At 41.6% G+C, this 24,977-nt stretch overlaps 2 protein-coding genes across 5 annotated transcripts in view; both read left to right on the top strand.

Annotated features, from left to right (window-relative positions):
* LOC138689928 (proline-rich protein HaeIII subfamily 1-like) overlaps positions 1-14,994 on the top strand; it is a 43,323-nt gene extending 28,329 nt beyond the window's left edge. Inside the window, exon 4 of the mRNA XM_069806579.1 lies at positions 14,935-14,994. Within this exon, the coding sequence (XP_069662680.1) occupies positions 14,935-14,994 (60 nt within the window). The remainder of the gene's footprint in view (positions 1-14,934) is intronic.
* NCOA1 (nuclear receptor coactivator 1) overlaps positions 1-24,977 on the top strand; it is a 185,211-nt gene that overhangs the window by 27,966 nt on the left and 132,268 nt on the right. The gene's annotated exons all lie outside the window — the stretch shown is intronic.

Genomic DNA, 24,977 nt, shown 5'->3' with positions numbered 1-24,977 from the left:
TTTAGAATTTATTCCACTTTTCTTCATGCCAATGACAAACCCTTAATTGTTTGGTGAGCTTGTGTTTTTAATTGTCTGTATGGGTCAGCAGCATGTGGTAGAGCCTTTAAAGTATTGTTTCAAAATAGTGATCCCTTTGGGAAATGTCTGTTTTTCTCTGTTCTGCAATGGATCTCTCTCTTGCAAAGGCTAAGTTTACATAATATCTGAGTGCTAATGTAGAGGCCTTTTGTAAATACACTAAGATGCTTACTAAGCTGGTTGCCTGCTTGTCTACATAACAAAGCCGAGAGTTATGTAGTGGGTGTAGAGAAAGGGTGTGACATGTACTTTAACCTATTAGGCTTGCTAAATCTGGGGTAAAGGGCTTTTGCTTTATTAATCAGGATGGTTATCTGCGTGCTGGGTTTGTCTCGATGTACAAAACATGGAGCGTTTTGCCGGAGCATGGTTCATGTTGGAGCAAGGGCTTAGTTTCCAAATAAATACAGTTTTAATGGTCTTTTTGGCTTTCAGAAAAGCTAATGCCAAAGTCTTCAAGGGTTTTTTTTTGACGTTGCAGTGTGCCCGTTTGCATTTTGCCACAGTATTTGATTTTAAGAGTTTGCTTTCTCAGTTTTGTTTTTTATGCTTTATTTTTTGAAACCCCAAATGAGAACCAGAGAAACTGTAAAACGCTGAAAACTTTACGGCATATCCTTATAGAGACTAATAATGTGCGGCAGTTAGTGAGCAAATTGTACAGGAAAAGGGACTACTAGAAAACTCTCATTTTGCTAATATTGACTCCAGACCTCATGGTAGGTTTTTACCTTTATCTTCTGACTCATAGTGCGAGGGTTGGTGTGTTTTTTTTGTCATGTCCCCCCCCCCCCCCCCCCATAATTTGTTGTAAATGACAACCTTTCAAATATGACTGCTAACTTTCCCATAAGTTATTTTTCAACTGTTCCTTGTGTTTTACCTCTGTATGAGTAATCTCATAGAGGCAAAGCCTGGGTAAAAGTAATTTATTGCTGAAGATCATGGGAAATTAAATCAAGGCTAACTGCAGAGATGAGGCTTCAGAAATTAAAATCTCCAGTTGCTGAGCCAATTAGGATGTTGGGGGGTAATTGCTGGAGGTCCTGGCATTTCGAAGAAAGAGCCAGTTTGTTTTGCTGGATGATAGCGAGCTAAAAAGCACTTACTGACCAGATACAGTCCTTGCTGTACGGTATTTCTGTGCGAGAGCCACCGTCATGTGTTCAGCTGGGTTCTCAAAACATGGGCTGTCTCGTTCTACCTGCTAAACCACTTTCTTCTCCTCATGGCCTTGGGGCTACGCTTGGTATTTTTTAAGTGGATTTGTTCAGTGATTTTCAAGATAGAAATACATATTGTGGTGTCCTGTACCCTACTGCAGTCCTTGTTCTTTTAAGGGGTGTGTAAGTAATAAGCTCACTTCTGGTTTACGTTAACGCATGAGATCTCTTTTTAGGGGAACATGATTTTAAATATTTTATTTACTAGTAACACAAACCTTACTGGCATTCTGTAAGAAGAAACAAAATTGCTGGTTAAAGTAAGTAAAACAACAAAAAAGAATACGGCATAAGTGTGTTTAATATACTTGGTACCTTAATGAAATATTCTAATTGCAGAGGCTTTGTTCCAGAGCACAAGTTATATTGACATTTAACTCCCAGGTGACTTTACAAGGCAGGCAGTTAAGAAAAAATAAGTGACTTGCAAGCTGAGTAGATTCGACGTAAGTAATTTTGAACATAAGGTTGCATATTAAATTTCTTTTCCTTTATATACTGGAGAAACATTCTTAAGGATTTTTCTCAAGGAAACTTGGGGATCTTTTTTCCTGTTGTTGCACTGAGGACTTGGCACCATGAGTGTTCATCGGTATTAACCACATAAAATGCTCCTGACTTGGAGAGGAAAGGATCTGTTACTACATATACATTGAACAGCAAGAAATTATCTCTTGACCGAAGTGGTTCCCATCAATCGGACAAGGCGGGGGGAAGTGTGCTGGCATGATGGGAGCTGCAGATGTATTTGGGCTACAGGATATCGTGATGTTGTGATGTACAATATGAAAGTGTAGCTTAAATGGGAAGAACAAGAGAGGTTGTGTGGCTTTATAGTTGCGATAGCCTTCTGCTGGCGTGGTTTGCATCGAAGCCCCACAGCTGCTGTAACAGCACTTCAATTTTGCATGCATCTTGCTCAGCCAAGATTTTTTTTTCTTCTCCTCTATAAGTGAAATAATTTAGAACAGTATTTCATGCCCTTGAATATTTGTTCCGTCAGAAATGAGCTTATTTTTTATTAAGCTGTTTGATCTATTATGTATTAGAAAAACACACAATATTGCTCTGTAGAACTGGTCTGCCGTTGTACAGGCTTTTTTCTCCTAGTGTCATTCCTTTTCCGTATGCTGATAAACTGGCAAGTGTAGCTTCTGCTGTAGTTAAATTGGACTGAAATTTTTTTCATTTGCATGCTTTAGCTGTAATAATAACATGGTATATGAGAAGTAGATGGGCATAGCATTTTTGTTCTTGAATAGCCTTAGTGGTTATGTCCTTTTATTTTGTGAAATTACTTTGCTGTGGCTTCTATTTTTCTTTTCTTTGTTCAATGGCTTGTTTTTTGGAAGGACCAGTACGTGTTGCGGTCCACCATCAAAGAGGCTCTCCTGCAGTATGCGGCACCAGCAGTGGGGCTGGTCCATACAGTCTTAACCTTAATCCTCCACTTCTTTGAGGCAAGGTCAGTATCTTGGACCTTAGCACTGTCCCAGGTCTGGGAGTATCTCCCTGATGTGTAATTTTGACGTAGAACCTCAGCTGCCTGTAAAAGGACTTGTTGAGTTTTCAATGGCATAAGACAAGCAGCAGCGGGGATGGGGCTGTGATGGTCTAATGGTGTGTGATGCATCGGGGACAAAATATTTGATGGCTGGTTATAGACATGAAGGTGCCATCCTGCAAAAATAGAAACTATAAGCAGCAAATGAAACAGTGCAATTGGGAGAGCAGACCTGAGTTTGTTAGCCCTTGGAATTACAGGACTTTTTTTTGTGTGCATTTTCTTCATTTTAAGTTAAATGTGTTTGTTGCTGATATTTTTAAGCAACTAGTTGCAGGGGTTTATTTTTTAAGGGGGAAGGATGGAAATACTGAATTGAGGTTGAGATGAGACTTCCGGATTGTTTCTCTTTTCCCATCTAAAAAGGTAATTGTTTGAGTGTTTGATGTTGGGGAATTTAATATATATATAAGAATGATTGGAGGAAGTCCTGAGGAAAGGATGACCTCAAAAATTTAGGATGTGCGTGGAAAACTTCAGGGCGTATTCTCATAGCTGGGAATCGTATCGTTTCTGACTTCACCCCTGAACTCCCTTGCTGGTTGTGATAGCAGGGATCTCAGCATGAAGGCTTCTGGTAGCTGCGAGCCCGGTTTCTCCCGTGCTGTAATTTGCAACAGCAACCTCAAAATGCTTCTCTTGTTTGACTGTAAGTAGTTGACCATAGAATACATTTACAGAGAATGAAATCAAAGGAGAAATTAGTGCATGATCTTTGTACAGTCTTCCTGCTGCGTAGCCTGTTGTCTTGCCTTTTCAGTTTTTACAGTTGCATTATATCTGCATTACTACATGTCCCTGTTAAACAAACCTGCTAGGTTGATTTCATATTCTTTTAGAGATATAAAGTCTTTGAACAAACCTAGAATTACTAATGACATCAGGTTGCATTTTCATTATACTTAGTATACTTTTTTTTTTCTCCTTGCAACACAAAAAGTCAGAAAAGGGTAAAGAGTGTATTCTTGGCAGTTGAAGCATTCAGCAATCTGGAGTTATTTATATGTTTGGAATGCAGAAGAATGCAATCATAAAATATTAATACTGCTTTATAAAATTAAAAAAACCCTCTCTTTGCAGCGGGTTTAAAGCCCTGATGGAGCAATTGCAGTGCTTGGGCAGCTCCAGTTCATCGGGAGCTGCTCTGGGCCAGAATTGCTTCTGCTCAGGTCTTACTGTTTAGCGCTAAACAAATATTTGTGCTAGCATTTATCTTTGTGTTAGAAAATTCACGGTGGTTCTGTATCATCGGTAATAGTGCTTTTAAGTAGATTATGTTATTAGTGTTTACATAGTGTATTTGTCCTAGAGAATTGGTTCTAGCTCGGCTAGCCTTCGGAGCGGCATGCTGCTTGGTTTCTCGTCCTTCTGACTTTAAAGACTCCAACACGAGTGCCAAGCTTGTCATGGAAACGGGTGCTTGCTCAAGGTACGGGGCTTGCTGTTCTATTTGGAGGAGGAGGAAGAAGAGAGGCTGAATAGACTGTGGGCCCTTTCCTTCCAAGAAATGGTAACAAGTAAGCTTTGTTGGATTTTCTTTACCCAAGAAGGCACTTTCAGTAAGAAATCATGAAGGGCCAGATAATTTTCAGCATCTGCTGTGGATTTTTAGGGAGAGGACCTGTTAGGACTGGAAGTCCCAGGCATTCAGGAGTGCAGAATTCCCAGGTTCTGATAAATAATGTAATTCCTTGCTTCGTGCCAGAACTATTAGAAACATAATATTTTTGAAAAACTGTCATTTACATATAGTAATGTATGCATTTGCATCCAATTCTTCTTCCCCCCTTCCCCAGCCCTTGGATGGAGCTGTTCCCCAGCTCTTGGATGGATCTGTTTAGGGACAGATCATTGAAGTGGAAGCGCTTGCCAAGTAGGGAGGGGTCAGGTTCAGACTGAGCTCCTCCATTACAGCCCTTTTTTTTTTTATGTTCAGAAGATTCATAAACTGTTTCTTGTGCTCAGAACCTAAAATGATAGGGATTCATACCTTGTTTGGACAGAGAAAAAAAAATTGCACGCTCTTGCCTGGAAAAATAACATTTTGCAAACAGCTTGGAATTACTGTTTTTAGGGGTCAGCTGAGGTGGTCTCACAGGCTGTTTGTGTCACAGGAAGGTTTAAGATTAGAAAGCTGGGGGCCGCTGTTTGCAAGATCATGATGTTTAGTCTTCCATTTACCTGTGTGGCCATCCTGCAGCTGGAAATATGATGTGAGAATAGCTCAGAGGTCAGCAAAATCCCCTTGAAAGAACATTATTAATATATTTTTGGTATATTTTTATATGATTTATATATTTATGATGCACCCATAATGCTTTATGTGGATGGGGAGGGAGATGTGTGTTTCAGTAGCTTTGTGGAATAGTAGCACCTTTTGGGGAAAAATGTGTCTTGAGCAGAGCAGCAGCCTGCAGCAGCACTTCTTGTGCTTGGTAGTCGGCTCCTGGTGTTTTTTGCCTGGGTTGTGAGCTAACCAGGGCTGTAGAGGTCTTGGCCCGAAGCTTGCTCAGAGCCATGTGGCCTTGCATTTAGCATAGAGAAGAGCCAACCTTTATAGATGAATTAAGCAAAACGATTAAGGGCAAGCTCAATGAATGGTCACTGAAAACTGCATATTAAATGGGAAGTTAATTTGCTGCAATTGTCTGAACCCTGAGCACCCCACAGCTAAGGAGAATACAGCATGCCAAGAGGAACTAAGAATCAGAGAATCATAGAACCACAGAATGGTTTGGATTGGAAGGGACCATTAAAGGTCATCCAGTCCAACCCCCTGCCATGAGCAGGGACATCTTCAACCAGATCAGGTTGCTCAGAGCCCCGTCCAGCCTGACCGTGAATGGTTCCAGGGATGGGGCATAGACCACCTCTCTGGGCAACCTGGGCCAGTGTTTCACCACCCTCAGCATAAAAAAATTTCTTCCTTGTATCTGGTCTGAATCTCCTGTCTTTCAGTTTAAAACCATTACTCCTTGTCCTATCATTACAAAGAGTGTGGTGAGGCACAACTTTCATCTCGGGTAGGTTCTTTGCCTGTCAAGCAAGGCGAGGTTGAGATGGTCATCGCCACATTATCTTGAACAGGTGGTAGATGGTCCCATGTGTACCCCGCTCCTTAGCGGTGACGCAGAAACATCTCTGCTGGCTCAGCTTCAGATCTGCTGGTCCAACGAAGTGGTCAGGTCTTTTACCCAAAATTAACTCTTCATCCCACCCTGCCTGCAGAATTCCTAAATACCGCTGAAAACATACTTTAATCTGGTGGGGGCCAGCACTTTCCAGTACTGTAAATGATATTACCCCAATTGAGGCTTTTTCCCCACATGGAGAAGGTTCATGAACTGGGAAGCATTAATGGGGTTGCTTCAGTGGATAAAGTCTATACACAAATAATAGTGTTAAAAATCTCAGGCCTGTGTTTAAGAGCGCATTTGTTAGACACTTTTTCTTATTGATGTCAGTTTGTTGTTATCCATGAAATTAAACAAATTCTTGGTTCTTGGCCTATGCTCTCATAAGACAGGTCTCTATCTTTGCTTAATCTTAGCTTAACTCTCACGTAATTAATGAAATGTCCATTTGAGCCTGGGGCAAATGTTCTTTATTTCATCAGTTGACTGAAGTTCTTGGCCACAGTCACTTCTGCCAGAAGAGTTAACACGTTACGGGCATTTGTACTGGGTCCACCATCTGCAGGTTTTGTCTAACGATGAAGTCCCTTATCCCCTATGTCCCTTACTGCAGTTTGCCTGATACAGTTGCATGTTTTCTGGGGAATGAAATTTGTGTGTATCCTTTCTAAATCCCAGGCCCATAAAGGTGAAGCCGGATAATGTTTTTAAATGTTAAAAGATGTTTAGCCTTCTTATTTGGCAAACTGGAAAAGATAGCATTATCTCCCAATCTGTTATTCCCTATGCTGGGAATGAAGAGAAGAAACTACTGTTTTTCAGATCACATCCATAGGGACTAAAATCTGCATGGAGGACTTTTGTGAGCTGTTTCCCATCTCTTTTCCTTAGAGGATAAAGTCCTGCTCTTGCAGAGCCAAGAGGGCTTTAGGAGGATGTCTCAGACATTTGCCAGATGGACAGGATCTCAATCCTCATTTTTAGTAAATAGTATTTATTTGACTGAACCTAGCTTCTGGATTTTGATGTAGTTTGCCTGGCCTACCCTCTAGTTGCTTTTTAATTTGGATTCTTATTGATGATCTCCACATAGCCCCACTCTTAGAGGAGAAAATGCATCTGGTTTGTTATTACGGGGTTTCTCCGAGATGAATTTTGCTTACTTCCCCAGTTTTGCCTGCCCACTTGGATAGCTTTCCAGAGATGGCACAATCAACTTGAAGATCACATTCCTACATGGAAATAAATAAAAATATTTTCCTTTAATTTGTTCATTTGAGGAAATGAGTACATTTTGTATATAGCCAAATCCTCCTAGCTGATCTTTTTTTTTTCTTCCTGCGAGCAGATATTTATAAGCATATTAATGCTTACTAACACTTGATCAGCTTCAGAATACTTATTTATATGAGAGCATTCTCAAGGCATATTAAGTTTAATTTCAGTCTGCCAGGGGCAGTCTCTGATCTCTGGTTTTGTTCTCCACGTTTTTACCCTTTATATTGCGCATCCTTAAAGTCTGTGAAATAAAACTTGAGAGGGGAGTGATGAGTGCTTGGAGAGCAAGACCTGAATTAGGACCATGAGGGTCTCTTCTAGATGGCAAGAGCTTCAAGTTTTTGGAGGACTTTTGGACTAATTTCTAAGCATTTAGGGATCTTCTGGTGAGAGATGAAGGGAGCAGAAAGGCTAGCTGCTGCTGCTGAGCCACACGGTGATGTTGGTTATGTTGCAAAGTAAGAAGAGCACCCTAAAATATAAAACCACCTGACACAGAGAGGTGGTGGCCTCTGGGACTGGGTGTTTTATGTTTAAGGGAGTGTGAATTTTTAGCAGGTAGACCTAGTGAAAATTTCAGGAGATGTGGGTGTGTATTGGGGGGAGAGAGGTAGATAACTGAGGGGTGGAAAGGGAGCAACATGCAATGTATTTTTTCCAGCACCTTGCATCTTTTTATATGTCTGAAGCCTGGACTAACTTTCTGACACTGGGCTGAACCCTTCTAGGAGGACCAAATTATGCCATTAAATCCTTTCCCTGGAGGTACTGCCAATATTATGCTGCTACCTGTGGGCTCGTACCTTCATCAGCAAAGTTTTGCTCTCTGTGTGGATGTTGTGCATGGACCCACCCTGAGTGCCTGGCAAAGCGCTGAGTGTGTCCAGGTGCTTGGAAATCAAGTGCCTCCTTGAGAGGCCTCACTTTCTTTGGGCTTAATAAAAGCATCACGTTTTCAAACGATGTGCTGAATCACCAGGGAATTCTCCCTTTCAGCCTGGCTTAACCGAGTGGGAAAAGCACGTATCCAAAATAATTTTATACAGCTTGCTCTAGGAAGCAGTTTTAAAATGGTGTTTGTCAAAGTTTCTCTTTTTTGCAAAAGCTTCCACGGTCTTTGCTAAACAAGCTCTTCTGGAGTGAGTTTTCTAAAGCAGGGGAAGAAAAAGAGTTCTTTAGGCTTGGCTTCAGAAATGTAAACAGCCGCGGCACTACGGCGGTGCTTTGGAGCATCGCCTCTCGAAGCAAGAGTGAGCTGGGCTGGCACAAGCAGCTACTTGTACGAGAACAGGAGGTAATTACCATGGAGCGAGTTCACTTCAGACTTCAAACACAGGGGAGTTAATTTGCTCTAACGTGATTGAAAACACAAAATGTTTGTAGATGGGCTGCTCCCGAGATGAAGAATTTCAGCAACTATTAACATGCTTTAAAGCCATTTCTTTTAAAACACTATGTCCCCGTGCAGGTGTAGATTTGCACGGATAATATTTGGATTGTCTTACCCATTGATAATACTGAGCCTGGCTTTGAGAAGCCAAACAAAAACCCACCCGGAGATAGTGTGAGGACACTCATCCTGCACCTTGAGGTGTCAATGGTCTGGATCTTCTTGGTGGTTTGTGTCCTGCTACCTGACGCACCCTAAGTAGCACTTGGGAACCTCTAAAGGAAAAAAGGGGGAATAAATCCCTTAACAAGTAAATGAGGGCTGCTTCTCTGTTTAGTGTTTTCACTGGCCAGATATTTTTAGATTCCTGTATGGTTTTGATAACACTTGTTTAAGATTGATCTGAAAAAAAAAATTTCCTTTTTGAAACGTATTTTACATACATTATTGCTTTGCAATGTCTTGTCTTTGGGAGTAAAATAGTTCCTTTAGTCTGCTTATACTACTGTTCAGTAGGTGATTTTAAAAAATACTTATTTATCTGTATCTCCTTCTCAAAGTGTACTGAGGTAGAGAAATTACATTTTACACTTTCCAAATTAAAAGAAGGACATTTTGTTTGTAAAACTTCATGGAAAGCTGTTTTAATTTAAGGGAATGGTTCCGTGGTTGAAACCTCCAACTCTACCAGGTCCTGGCAATCTGTTGAAGTTTTAGCTTGAGCGAGTGATAACACCGTGAAAAGAAACCGTTTAGTGACAGGTATCTTCATATCATATCCGTGGATTCTGTGGCGCAAGTCACAAAGAAGATGATGTCTTTATTGTAATATCCCAGATTTGCAATTTTCCTACCGCTCCTCCAGAAATTAAATCGTCTTTACTGTTTCTTGGCGACATGCCCGGTGATGGCAGAGCTAAAATAGCAGGTCTGAAGGGAGGATGGGGATGAATGGACTGGCTGATCCAGCAGAAAGTCACGCGTTCCCAACCGTATCTCCTCCCAGGGTTTGGATATCGCTCCTCAACGACAGCTGTGGGGCACATCTGGCTGCCTCTGCGCCATGTGCTTCTTATGGTGCCACATGAAGCTGATGGAAATCAAATATGAAACAGGAGCTCGTCATTTTTTTGTTGCAGGAGGCAAGGGGCAGCCTTGCTTTGACCTGCGTTTGGGGCAGCGTTAGTCCGGTGAGCCAAACCCACGCTGCCGGCGCACCCGGCATCCAAGCTTCTGCCAGGTGGGATGGCTTTGAAAATTGCTTTCCTTTAATTTTTAAGAAATTATTCTCTTGAAACTGGGGATTAGGATGCCTCTGGCAGTTTGAGGAAGATAAGTAGGACTGCAAATAACAGGGGTGTGTAACTCATTTTCTGTATCTTAATTGCATTATAACACACCCATAGTCCCAGTCGGATGGGACCGAGACCTTTTAAATGAATTATTTGTCTGCTCTGCCTTAACATTTGTGGGGATTATTTTAATGTCCAAGAAAGACAGGACAAGATGTGGGTATTTGAGGGGTGCTAGAACAGAGCCTGTTAGGATTTGGCTCTTCTGGGTGAGTGATGCAAAGCAAGGCTGGCTGTTGGACGGAAATAAAATCCATCGTGTAAATCTGGTTGTCATTTTGTCATATTCGGGCAGTGCAGGTCATGAAAGACGGGACCCATTTTGCTGAACTGAGTGTCTCCTTGTGACGGACCAGTTGGTTTTCCAGCTGGGATCTTCTGTCATGTGTTGGCATCCTGTGTGAAATAGTATTTATCTTTTTTGGTATAGCATTTAAAATAAATCTCAAGGATGCTTATAAAAGTCTATTTCTTGTAATTTTCAGTTGAAGAAAATGCTGGGGTAGGTTGGTTGTGTGTTTGCCGCTCAACCAGCCAGGTGACTGAGCTGGGTGTAGAGTATGATGTTCACGTAGATCTGCAGCTCCTAGACTTGCTGTGCATTGGTTGTTGTAGGTGGCCTCCCAGAATTGGTCTTCTACAGCCTCGAACATTTCATTAAAAATGCAAATAAAGAAATTCTTTCCAGATAACAGTTTTTCCATAAGTGATGCTGAGCAGAAAAAGCTCTAGTTTTGGATAATCTTACGGATTTAATTCTTGGACTGAAAACGTCACCACTTCAGCTTGAGCTCCTTCAGTCATGACAAGAATCATTAATGTAATTGTTTAAACACAGTTGTGTAGGTGTTAGTCATGGTTATCGATGCAAGTATGGCCCCTGACTTCTAACATCTGGAAAAATCTGATCCAACGGCTGTTTCATCTGGTAGAATGATAAAATACTTTCTTTTAGCCTTTAATTCACACTAGGACTTTGCTAGCTGTCAAGATTATCTTGACATTTTATACAAACATATATCTTCTTATCATACCTATCTCTAATGCAGTTCCTGTAAACTGTAAAAGTATAAAATTAAGTTTTGGTTAAGGCTTAATACATAATGTATATGATCAGAAAAACAGTGGCTAATGGTATGAAATACTTTGAGGCAAGAATGGAAAAAATCTCTTAAATGCTTATAAATGGCTTTGGAAAAATAAGTACTTAGTCCCATGTAATCCTTGGTAACTTGCATGGAGGTAACCATGGAAATTTTATATATAAGGCTCATCTCCAAAGAGCTTATTTTAACACTATCTCTTGCTGCAGTCCAGTGCTTAACAACACTCTGCTGGCACGTGATCGACTTGGAGGCTCTGAGCAACCTGATCTGGTTGAACATGTCCCTGCCTATGGCAGGGGTTTGGACTAGATGACCTTGAAAGGTCCCTTCCCACCCAAACCATTCTGTGATTCTAAAACTTTGGTGCTGTCCCTTCCAATTTTGTGTGTTTGGGGAAAAAAAAACACTAAGAAGAAAAACTCCAAAATGCTCCTCCAGCCCACAGTTGGGGTTATGTGATAGTCCAGCAATTTTGGCTGCTGATAAATGAAAATCTTGCCACCGAAATGAAACACAGATGCCGTTCTTTGTACCTGTTTGCATTTTGGGAATGTGACCAGAAGCCCGTGCTGCTGAGCCACTTGCCTGCGTCGCCCTGGGAGGTGGCTGCAGAAGCAACGGAAGACCCTGGAAGATCTATAACGACTTAAATGATTTTAAGGCTCAACTGCTGAAAGTCAGAAATGCTGAGATTAGTAGTATGTTGCTGCAGGTGTTAAATCCAGATCGACCTAAACTATTATTTTGACTTAAGCCACTGGTGTTTATATTGTTTATATGATTTATTTTTGCTAACGAAAAACCTATTTCCTCTGGCTGCAGAACCAGAAGCTAACCTTTTGATTAACCATCTGTTTGGATTCATGTAATTTCCTTTTCCAGATCTATGACAGTTTTTCAAAGTCGCCTGTGCAGGAGACATTGATGCTTTACAAGGTGTAGTAAGCAAATCCCATAGCTCTTAACAAAAGGTGTTTGCATCAGTAATTCCCATTTTACACCTGTGGAAACCAGTGCGGGAGAAAGCTTGCCCAGGTTTCCAAATTTTCCTTCTCCCTTCTGCTTTATGCATGCGTTTGCCATCTCATTGAATTGCTTTGCTGCTGCAATTAGTGATAACCACCTTGTTGCTCGGGCGAGGACAAGGGTGCGTTTCCTTCCAGCACCACACACGTGATGGGAAGGGGAACGCATGATCAGCAAACCCCCTTGTATAGCTCAGGATGGCGTTGAAATTGAGGTGTCATGCTAATGGGTTAGGAGATCGTTTTGGTTAATACATATAATGGAGGGGTGGCTGTTTTTTTGCTGGATTTGCAATGTTCTCTCCCTTCTGGTCGTGTTTCTATACAGCAAATTGCAGCTGGAGTGCTCTTGTGTTAGAGTATAAACACCGCTGGAGCAATCTGGGGATTAAGTAAAATGGATGCTTTAGTTGAGATCCATGTTATCCTGTAGCTCTCTTTCTAGAATCATAGAATATCTCAAGTTTGAAGGGACCCATAAGGATCATCAAGTCCAACTCCCTGCTCCTTGCAGGTATAATTGGAGAAGATCAGAATTTCTGGGCTTGATGGAGAAATTACTGTGCCAAGTTCAGGACCTGTGGACTACTGGAGACCTCAGGGTGCTGCTTCTCCACCCTGGTCTATTCTGCCCAAATATGCCTTGGTTCTCACTACGGTGCTCCCCTTGCTTTGGGACGTGGGTCTGCAATTAAAAATATCCCGGCAGCTAAGGCTTGGTGGTCCTGCGGTGCAGCTATGGCATCTTCCAGGAGGATCCTGTGCAATGGGATGGGGCAGAGCAGCCATCTGGGATGCAGAGAGCTCCGCCTTGCTGTACTTGTGTTTTGGGCACGTTCTACGTGCCCATCTGAAGTGTCTACAGCCCCCGGTTTCTTTAAGATGGCTTTACCAGCAAAGCATGCTGTCCTTTGGTAGATCAAAGCAATTTGGAGGCTGCGTGTTGTACAGGTTTAGAATGGATATTGGAGGTGACACTTCTGAATCCTTTGCTTTGCTGCTAGCTTGTTTGTCAGAAAAGGGTATATCAAATTCTCCCCTCAAATGGAGACACCGATGAGTTATTTCAGGAGATTTGATCTTTGCTGAAGTTTCTACTGTGGAGTGCATCTTTGTACCACCTCCAGTGTAGCTGTTTCTCATTTCCAGCCCCTTTCGGTTAACGCTTCAAAGGAATATTGTCTAAGAAAATGCCAAATGCACTGTGGTTACCAAGTTGCTATTGGAAAAGGAGGAGGAAATTCCCCACTGTTGCAAACCAATAAACAGATCGGAGTTGGGAGTATGAATGTGAAAACAATATATTTCAGCTGGATAATGAAGAGAGATGTTAAATCTCAGCAACTGTTTAGATAACTGTCCTTTGATTTGTTTACCATCTGCTTTTAATTTCGAATAGGAAAGGCAGTGGTTTGGGACTGGTTTGAGGAGCTTCAGAGAAAATGGCTTGTTCCCTTTGCCACTAGCCACAGGTGGAAATTCTCAGCCAAATCCTCTGTTGTTGGAGCTGGTTTCCCTGGAAGGATCAGAGCAGCAGGGAGCTTGGTCTCTGGATTGATGGATGGGAGAAACTTGAATGTTAAGGGTTGGTTTGCCCACAGGATCTGAAGCTCTGCAAGAGACACGTTTTGCAGAAAACACTTCTCTATGGATTGACTTCAAGCCGTTTATAAACAGTTCCCCGCACCCTCGCTTTTATAATGTTACATTCAACTTGCACGGCTATAGTCATCTGCTTTGGAAAAGTCTTTTTCCTTCCCTGCCTGTGCCCCCTTTTGATGACAGACCACACAGAAAACAAGCGTGATGCTGTATTTTCAGGGTGGCTCTGAACCGATGGTAGGACATGATGGATGCAAGAGCAGAGGAGTGGGAGGACATATATTAGCACTGACACTTTGCTAGTCTGCATTTGCAGCTGGAATCCCTTTTCTCTAAAATTACTGGAAAACAGGCTTAGAGGAGCGTAGCTGGGTGGTAAGAGATTTCATGAGCTATTTGAGGCTGCAGTGGAGAAAGGGAAAGGCGGTGGTTAACCCTTGACTTTTCTGTTTGAGTTGTCTTTGTTTCCCTTAATACAGTCCCCCCTTCACTGCTCTGGAGCTGCTCTTCCACCCAGTGCCCAGTCAAGTCCACTTTATACCACAGAATAGGCTTTATGTGCAAAATTATGATTATTGAGTCTGGTCTGGCAGGGGATGCTAGTAGCTGAGAAGGTAAAGCGGTTGCCCGTGCCGTCTCCACGCGGTGCTGTACTGCATGCATGGCCATCACATATGTTTGCAGGATTGGCAGGGGTGGGACGTCTGCCCTCGGCATCCCCTTGCTCACCTTCTGCAGTGTTGTTGACGAAATGTTTAAGCTGAAATAGTACATGAAAGCAGGGAATTTTCAATTTCCATTGGGAATCAATTCAGACAAAGCATTCAAATAGCTGAAATTATACATACAGATAAACTTACGGCATCTTGGATTTTTTTTAATAAGAAATCATAAATACATGAGAAAAAAGCTTTACAGTTTCTAAGTTCACTGTGGCTTTTCTGTATAAACACAGGCCCTCTACTCCCAGTAATACTTTATTTCTAAAGCACTGGTTAGGCATTCAGGCTGATAAGCATATAATCTTAAAAGGTTTGGCTATATCTTCCAAGCTGCCTTTAATGGTCCTCATCCATGGTGGTACCTGCGCTTTGCCAGCTGCAGTGGCAGCTTGCACGTTGGATGCTCTTGTATGTGGAATTTCCTTCCCCCTACACCCACCTTTCCCCTCTCTCGCAGTACAAGAAGCAGCATAAGCCATTTCCTGTCCTTGATCCTGACTTTGATGAAACCTTCTAGAAATGTTGTTACTACTTTAAGCAATTTGTTTTTTGATAGAGTCTCAGTATTTTTTTCGAGTACTGTACTGAAATAATTAAAAAAGGTAAACATGCCTTTAAACTGTTTCAACAGCATTGTATTTTAGTGTGCAGGAACATAGCAGTGATGAAGGTTTCGCTTTACATTTTTTTCCACTCATTAGTCCTCAAAATTACCTTTTTACTACTGAATTTTCTTTCTGTAGCTATAGCTACATATTCTTATATTATGCATATATAGATTTATGCTATTCCATAATATATGGAGTTATAACTCCAATGTAATGGTTTTCTTAGTATTAATATGTTTTGTGTTATTTAATTGTCAGCCAGGGATTATAGTAAACACAGTACTTCTGTGTTCATATCCAGTCTGTTTATCTGAGCTATCTGCATTGTATAAAAAACTCAGAGATAATGATGTGAGTTCTGGGGGCAGTGAGAGAAGAGCAGTTTTCAAATCTTGAAGTGGCAGTTGTTTCAGAAAGTTGTCTTCATTTCTTCTTTCCCCTTCATTGTCCCAATATATTTAATCATTAAGACATGACACTCAAGAAGCATCAGAGAACATTCTAAAATTATTTTGTTGGCTTTACTTTTTAAAGAAACCTATTGAGTCAGCTTCTCAAACTTCTAAATTGCTTCTGGATATAATGAGCTCTGCCACAGTTTGGATTCAATAAAGGTGATGAGATACAGATCTGAAATCACAGGGCTGAGGACAGTGACGTTTTTATTAGAGATGTGTACCCATGATGCTGCAGAGTGCTTTGCATCTTCAGCTTATGCTTACTCCCAAGCTTGACTCAGCATGACCCAGGCCCTCGTAAAGAAATATTTGAGGTATAAATGTAATTGAAATTTCAAATTAATTGAAATAAAGAGAATTAGAATTTCACAATATCTTAACGCTTCCCCCCGTTATTGTTTTGATGCCAGGACAATAAAGCATCTTTAGAGTTAAAAATGTACGACAAGGGTAATTAAGAGCTAGAAGTCCAGACATACTAATTAATAGCAAAGTTGTCACTGTTGGACTCTACTACACCTTCTCTGTGTTAATATATTAATGAAGATTTTTGAACTCTGTAGTCTTATATACAATATCCTTTATATATTTTATTTATGATATCCTTCTCCATTAGTTTTTTTAAATTACATTTTGTAGTGGAAGAAGAAAAGGCAAGAACATCTGTCCCAGGCTGCTGGTGCTTGTTGTTAAGCACATTTAAATGATGGATAGTAAGAAAGTAAACAGTTTAAAGTACTGTACCACGTACTTGTAATCCAGCGCACAGCTGTTCAAGTGATTGTGAAGGTTTGAGGCCACCACAGTCTGTGCATCACTTGGTATAACAGCATATTTGTGCATTGCTTAAGGTTTACTTGGACAGTAGCCTGTTTCACAATGGTAACCATACAAACCCATTTGTCGTTGTTTAATCATCGTCATTGAGTAGAGAGAAGAAAAGGTAGGAAAGAATTAAAAGTCAGTCTCATGTTCCTAAGATCAAGATTGTGCTTTGCAGGAGATCTCAGATTAGGGATTTATTTTAAAAGTGTGGTAGGAGCTGCTTTTGTTGGAACAGGGAACCTGTGGCAGCTTAAATTCCACTTTCAAAGATGCATCTTCTTTCCAGCCTGAGGAATTAGCATTTGCACAGCTCTTCAAACCAGTTACTCTCTTCTGTACGAGATATCTCTCTTGGATTACTCAGAGATAACTTTACGTATAGTCCTTTAGAAGCGTCATACAATTTCAGCCTTTCCAAGGAGCTGACATCAAGCAAGAAAGCAGTTATCACCCTTTGGCATCAGTCTGACAAAATATTTTGCAAACAACAGTAGACATTTTCAAGAAAACTTTTGGAAGAAAAGGAACCTGAGCACCGCAGGAATACTGAGCTTTATAAATAATTATTTATATGTCGTTTGGCTTGAAACCAGATTTGCCCTAATGAGGGAAACTGAATATTCTGAGAATGTGGATGCCATTCCAGAAATTAAGGTGTTCATAGAGTCTATCACCGGTTCAGCCGGTGAGGGAGGAAAAGAGTTGGATCTAATCTATATCAGGAAGTTATTAAAAACTAATGTAAAGCATGCAGTTAAGCCCTTTAATGACTTGAGAGTTTTTGGACATAAATCTAATTATTCCTTTGGCTAGGAGCAAGCTATGGATTAATTTGGCAAAATATAGTAATGGGCACCTGGGGTGCTGGGTTGTGTGTGGATAGCAAAATGCTTTGGGTTTTGGTTTTGGGATTTTCTTTTCTCCCCTTAAAGGCGACTTCTGCTTTCAGGATGCAAAACAGGAGTCCTGCTCGTGTATACTGTGGCAGGGATGGCTGAAGCACCCTTGGACAGTGCCATCTGCTAAAGAGCTTTCAGTTTTATTCTCTTTGCAGGATCCTGCAGCAGGTTCAGCGTTCCCCAGAGTTGATGGTCAAGTCATGGCAAGGAAGAGATTTTGACTTGTGTGATTTCTACTGCCTGAAGCTCCCAAAGTGGTCCAGCTAGGGACTTCTGCCAGCAAAATGCTATTACGGCCTCACAGTGCTTGTGAAATCTTGAGCTGGTTCAAAATTACAGCAATTTGTATAAATCTAAAACTTGGGAACTTTGAGCTTTGTGTTGCAATGAGGCAGGTGAATGAAGAAAAGCCAATGATGGTGTAGGAGACCTGTGGCAGGTTGAGCATTCATGGGTATATGAGATTGTTGCAAGGACCTGCCGAAAGAAGTTCTTTTATACTTGGTGTTGTATACATAAATACAGCTTTTCCTTTCTGTTGAGCTCTTCTCTTCCGGTGTGCCACCTGGAGATAGTTGGGGTTTAGAGACTCAACAACCCTCCATCTCGGCTTGTCCTCCTTGCTTGTCTCTCAATGGGTCAAAAGCCAAATTATGTGGCAGTGAAACTCAGCCTGGCCTCTTCAGTCCTTCAAATACCCCCAAGGGTGACTGCCAGACAGTCTGCCAAGACTGCAAGAGTTGCACAGTGGTCCATAAAATGGTGTTGCTGCTGCTTTGCCCCAACCTTGGAGTCACTTCTGCCTCTCTCCTCTCCCTGGATGGCTCCAGCAGTGCTGGCTGGGATCCTCAACAAATAAGCCTGGGTACTTCCATGTGGAGCTGCCCTAGGCTTGAGTTGGCAGAAGTCTGGCAGGATTCCTAACTTGGGCTGTGTGATGTGCCTCTCCTGTCTTACGTGAGCACCTTGGGCTTTGGGAACCAGCAGGTTAATTCACTGGTCTTGATCTGTAACAGTAGGAGCAATCTGCAGATGTGACTTTAGTGTTAGTGTTGTCTGTTGTTATTGATTGGCTAAATGAACAAACCCAATCAATTTCTCCTTCAGATGTTTTTTAAAACATATTTTACACTTTCTGCTTTTCAGTTAAAGCCCAGCAGTTTCATCTAGGATGAGTGAGATCACTGCAAAACCTGGCACGTGTTCAAAACCTTAGAAGTACAGAAAGCTGTTTATTAAACTTCCTCATGGGTAGATAAGACAACTCGTTTTACTGGAACAAAGTTAATATTTTTTTTTTTTTCATTGAGGTCTTAGTTGTGTAAAATTATGCTTTCCAAATACAGTGATTGTTTTTCTGACCTTTTAATTTGCAACAGTTAACTGGCAAACAGATTTAGCCCTCTTGCAAAACGGCTTTTCTCTCTGTGTCTCCTGCAACACTTATTTGGTATTGGTTATAAATCAAGCAGTAGTACATGAAAAAAGTAGATAAGGAGAAAAACAGGCTTTCCAGATGCCCAAAAATGTGTATAAGTTCTTAAGCAAAATGAAATTTAAAGGGAGCCTGGAAGGGTACTTCACGAGGGGAAAGCGTAGTGATAATAAGCATTGCCTTGAAACTGTTGCCTGAATGTCCTTACTCCAGGGAGATTAAATACACCTTTTAAAAATGCAGCATTTACACTGGCCCAACAACCTTGGAGTTTGGAGGAGTTGCAAAAAAAATTTGGTGCTGCACGTTGCTTGAAAGCAGGAAGAGAAGGAAGGTCCTTGTGGGAGCCTCCCTGCAACCTCCTGTAACAAAGCTGTTCTTTTTTGTTACTGCTTTGTAGTGTGCCCTTTTTATATATAGCACAGCAATGAAAAATGGGTAAATAAATTATGGATTTCGTCAACATACAATGAACATTAAATCCCTCCTAACTCCTTTCCACTTGCTTTTCATAGTTGGGTATAATTTGATTACCTAGGCTAAATGGAACAAACTGTTGCAGTCGACAGACGGGAGAGGATCCTACGGTCACAGCGTGGGACAAAGTTGGACAAACCCATGTTTGTCTTCATGTTGTAGGTTTGGAGCCTACTTACTGAGTGAAGAGAGCAATGCTGTTTCTGATCCTGCCTCCACCGATCCTTGTTTATGCATTTTAATATTAAACAGTCACCAATAAAATATTTAGAGCCTTAAGTAAAATATAACAAGGGAGGTATTGAAAGATGCATGTTTCACATGCTAAATGATGACCGCTTCAAAGGTGCTGTGGTGGCTTGGTGCATCACGGGCTGTGTGAGAACTTACTTGCAAAGCGTTTATGCCCGGTAGGTCTGTGGCTGAAGATGCAGTAGAAAGCACATGACTTTGGGGGACTGGAAAATGTTGTAGTAAGCTAAAGATGAAAGGTTTTGGGTGGGATCTAGCTCAGATGAAGGATGACAGGAAGTTTTTTCTTCTGGTCACTGGAATGTCTGAAATGGTTTAGCAGATATATTTTACTCAAAAAATGTATTAGCAGTTGACCTTGAGCCTAAACACCATTTTAGCTTCCTTACGCTCTCCACTAATTTTTCAATCGATTAGTAGAATTTCAAAGCAGACATAAGGATGGAAAAGCTCATGGGTTCAGCAACACATCCGGCTCTCCTGTGTGTGTTTGAATACGTTTTCATGGGATAAGAAGAACTTTTGATACACTAAATCTGCTATAGTTAATGCAGGATAGTTTAGGTGGAAGGGGTATCAGGAGGTCATCTGGTCTGAACCTTGGTCAAAGCAGCTTCAGAGGATATGCTTAACAAGATCATGGATAACCCACTTCTTGCCCTCAGCTTCAACTGTTTAAAACCAGGGTCCAATCCATCGACTTGTATGGGATATTCTTTGTGCTTTGTTGGGTTGCAGGGAACAGCCCAACTTTGATGCTTTGTTGGAGGGAGAAACATGGATACACTTAAAGCAAATCACTTCAAACCATTCAGTGAAAGTTGTCAATAGTTTGAGCAAGAAATGCTGAGTACGGGATTTGGTAAGACAACAGAAGAGCAAAGGTCACCAGTCAGTGCAAGCTTTATTGAAAGGGCTTGGGGTTTTTAATGTTGGAGATTTACGAGTGCATATTCCTGCTAATTAGGTGGCTTTCTGATGAAAGGGAAAAATATCCTGGGTTGTTGATGTATATAATCTATGGACACTTATATCTTTTATCTGTCCTCCAGATCTCTTTATATCTTAAACTGAAAGCTTGTGCATAATAGCACTTGTAAAGTGTCTCTTATTATTGCGTCAAGGCATAATGTTTTGGAAAGAAAAGCCAAGATCCATCCAGCTCCTTTAGCTTCTTACTGTGATTTATGGACAGGTAGTGGGGTGCAGATAGGTTTCGTAGTAATGACCTGGGAAAGCTTAGCAAAATCTTGATATGGTTGAGGATGAGAAAACGTGTGGGACATAAGAGATCTTGAGGGGATGGAGCGGTTCTGCCAGGGAATTATGTCTGGAAGATCTTTGGTCCTCAGTAAATGAGGCACGTGTTTGTGTCTGCCTCTCAAACTTGCTTTCTTCTGCTGATGTGGGCTCAGATTGTTCAATGATGTCCTGGTTTCAGCTGGGGTAGAGTTAATTTACTTTCTAGTAGCTGGTATAGTGCCATGTTTTGCATTTAGTATGAGAAGAATATTGATAACACACTGATGTTTTCAGTTGTTGCTAAGTAGTGTTTAGACCAAGCCAAGGGTTTTTCAGCTTCTCATCCCCAGACAGCAAGAAGGCTGGAGGGGCACAAGGAGTTGGGAGGGGACACAGCCAGGACAGCTGACCCAAACTGGCCAAAGGGGTATTCCAGACCATGTGACGTTATGCCCAGTATATAAACTGGGGGGAGTTGGCCTGAGGGGCAGATTGCTGCTCAGGAGGTAACTGGGCATCGATGGGCGAGTGGTGAGCAATTGCATTGTGCATCACTTGTTTTGTATATTCTAATTATTTTTCTATTATTATTGTAATTTTTATTTTCTTCCTTTTTGTTGTATTCAACTGTCTTTATCTCAACCCGCAAGTTTTACTTTTTTTCCCCCCGATTCTCTCCCCCATCCCACTGGGTGGGGGGAGTGAGCGAGCGGCTGCGTGGTGCTTAGTTGCTGGCTGGGCTTAAACCACAACAGATGACCCTGGGACAGCATCACCCCACTACTTCTTGTGCAACTGCGCTGCAGTCCGGGAGTGACTCTGGGGCTGCCTGTAGACTGCCTGTGGTTCAAAAGCCATGGTTTCGCCATCTCTGGAAAAGGAGAGGTTGTTAATAGTATCTGATATGGTCACCTACATGAGAGACTGTAGGACCTCCCCGAGTTCAGTTGTATTTGAAGTAGTGGGTTGAGCTCCCACGTTCAGGAGTTTTTCATGCACGCAGCCAATGCACTGCTGTTGCCAAAGGAAGCTGCACTGGGGAACCGTGTGGGGTTGGTGGTCCACTGTCACTGAGATCGTTTCCAAAATGCAGTTTCCTCTACTCTAAGGTGAGAATATAAGAATAGCATTGATGGATCTCTACCCTGTTTCTAAAAGCAGAGCCTCCAGAAGGATGTGAGAACTGGGCAGACCCTGTATGATACTTGCCCAACTCTCCAGCCTCTGATCTTTCAACTTCTCCAGGACTTTCCCAGCCAGCGATGATGTCCATCTTATTAGTAACCATCATGGGTGTCTGCTGTGTGACACAGCCAGGCTTTCCTTGAGCTTGCGCAGACGTTTAGCGTGCACAACATCCTGCGGCGAGGAGCTAAACCGCTTAGCTGGGTTGTGGGTGAAGAAACCGCTGTCTCTTGCTTGGTTTTGGACTTGCCACCTGCTACTTTCATTTCTTGCCCCTTTGTTCTTACACTAAGCAAGGTGCTGCTGCCTTCATAGGCTGCTGGTGTGTCCCTGCTCTGTTACATCCCATCTGGATGGGGAGGGGTCTCTGCTCCAGGTTTGTGTTTGGTGGTAAAGATGTGCAAGGTCTTTGCTTGTCGTCATGTTGGTAAAAGATCCAGATCTAGTGTCCTTTGCTATCTGCAGCTTTTAGAGTTGGTGTGAGTCTGAGATGCAGAGGCTTTTGCTCTTGGCTTGCAGGAGGATGAGTAAAGTAGGGCACAAGAACTGCTCCTTCTGGTATTTCAGTGTGAGCATGTGATTAATGATGATCTAGTTATATTTTATGACTTGTCACTTGACCAATTATTAATTGTTTAATATATTCCATGTTATGTAATGTAATTCCAGTTACTTGAGAAGTCAGACTTTACACATAACACCGAACTCTTAAGTCTGTTGCATCAGAACTGTTACAGTTTGCAGCCAATCTTGCAGTCTTAATAAAATGCATACAGTTGATTTAAGACCTATGTGTTGGTAGATATCCCCTATTTACTTCCCATAACTCCTAATTAGATTTTATACCAGCGTTTTCCTTTTCTTCCTGGGATGTAAGCTGGACTGATAGCTTTTATTAGCCTGGTCATCCTGCTCATGCATTTAAAATACTGACACAACAGTACGTCCTCCAATGCTCTCAAACCTCCCAAGTTAACACTTGCAGGAAGCTACGATAAATGGTGCAGAGTTTTTCTTGTCCGGCTCTTTTAAAGCCCCTGAGATGCAGTTGAAGATCTCCTGACTTAAAAACGACCAGCTCTGTTAGCTGTTGTTTCACATCTGCCTGCATTGCTGTTTGGAATAGAAAATGTTTCCTGTGGCATGACTATACCATCTGGTTTCTTTCTTAATTAATGAACAGAAATATTTGTTGCATTCTTCTGCTGTTCCTATAATATTGCTGGTGGTTGCTCTCTTTCTGTGCAGTAACGGTCCTTGGCCATTGCTGGAATGTGCTGTTCCTAGGTAATTTTTATAACCTGATACACTCAAACATGTGAGTATTGTGGTTCTTGTCATTGCATTTTGCTTCTCTTACTGTTTCATATCACTACATTTCTGCTGTATTTTAATATGCCAACAGTTTAGTTTTTCTTCTCTTTGTTATATATATATATTTTATTCTGATTGTTGCTTTCCTTTTCATGAGAGACAAGTTGAGAAGAGTTATTTTATTTTTTTAGAACAGGAACATCTTCCCTTTTTAGTCTTGGGAGCTTAATCCCCCCCAGACACACACCTCACCCTGGGAATCTGGAAACATATTCTTAAAGTTTCCATTATTATTTATGTTTTTCTGTTTTTAACATTCCTTCCTTAGCATCATTTTGTCCATTTATTGTAGGGGTAGTGAAAGCAGCTGGGACGTATATGTTGTTTAGAAATTCAAAGACTGTCTCCTACTGGTAAAATGCAACTTTCAGACTGGAAGCCTGAGTGATACAGCAGTTTGTGCATCTTTTGTGTTCGTTTATGTGCATGTGTGCATAAAAATGGATGCTGTCTGCCATCAGGATGTGCTCTAGTCATACTTCTCTGTTCAGATGCGGATCCATAAGCTTCCAGAGTTGTTCTCTGCCAGTGCCTTGGAGACGATGCTGCCATCTGAGTTTTCCTCCCTCCTTTTGCATGTTTGATTTTTCATGAATACATTGCAATGAGTGACTTACAAGAGTCTTGTGTTGCTAATGACGGGCGCATTATTAAGATGGTATTCTAATGACTGTGTCCATCTAACTAATTTCTTTTGTAATAGCAAGAGTGGCAATGGGGACAAGCAGGTTTTGAACTAATGATGGTACTCCCCTCATGTAATTTTAGATGTTTGGATTTAGAGGTATAAATTTAACCCAATAATCCTAGTAACCCTGTGAGAGAGAGAGAAAGAAAGAAAATAGACACATCCTGGAAGTAATTTAATGTGGACTCCTAACCTGGTGGTTCTTGGGGACCAAATGCGATCTGCTGAAGCAGCAGCCAGCCTTTGGGGCTGGTTGGGCTGCTGAGGACCTGCAGACATCTCTGTCCAGCAGCTCCAAGGGAAGATTCATGGACCTGTTTATTGACTGCAGAGGGACCCTGGAATTACCAGCTCCGGTTTCCAACCAGCTCATAGGTGTCTAAGGTTGATTAAGATGAATTGCATCCTATAGCTACTACAAGTAAAAGTTCAAAAGCAATTATTGGGACTTCTGTCTTGAAGCATTCGATGGGATGGGTAGCAAGCGTGACTATAGAAACTGCAATGTGTGGAGTGGCTTGGAAGAAAGGTTATGAAGCTCATATCAGTGGTTTCCATGGCTGTTTTTTTGTTTTGTTTTGTTTTTTTAATTATTTACTTTTTCATTAGAATTCAGGCAGTGCATCACAATATGAAGAGCCCAATTTTATGAACTTAAATTTTTCAACCAAGCAAAGTCTTTGCAAGCCACAAATTAGTTGACATACTAGCATTTGGCTCGAGAGGAACAAGGTTCAGACTGTTATGACTTACAGGAGAGGGGCTGGCTGAAGAAAATAGACATACTGCAGTCTTAGTATCTTTTTATGGCATACATGCTTTGGGAGAGAAATAATTATGCTCATCTCAGGTTCAGAGACTACCTGGCTTACCTGGTGATACAGAAAGTCTGCAGAAGAGGAGGAACTGGAGAAATCCCCTTGTTCTGGTTCTAGCTTAATGCTTAGTAACAACAGCAATTTGCTATCTGTGCCTTTGTGAGGCAGGGAAGGATATCATTATCTTTGGATTTTATAAGTTCGGTGGTGGTCTGCAGCCTGTCGGCTGTAAACACCAA

Source organism: Haliaeetus albicilla, chromosome 18 (assembly GCF_947461875.1).
Source record: "Haliaeetus albicilla chromosome 18, bHalAlb1.1, whole genome shotgun sequence".
Lineage (NCBI taxonomy): Eukaryota > Metazoa > Chordata > Aves > Accipitriformes > Accipitridae > Haliaeetus > Haliaeetus albicilla.
Note: the sequence above shows the minus strand (reverse complement) of the source record. Positions and strands in the feature narration are given on the sequence as shown.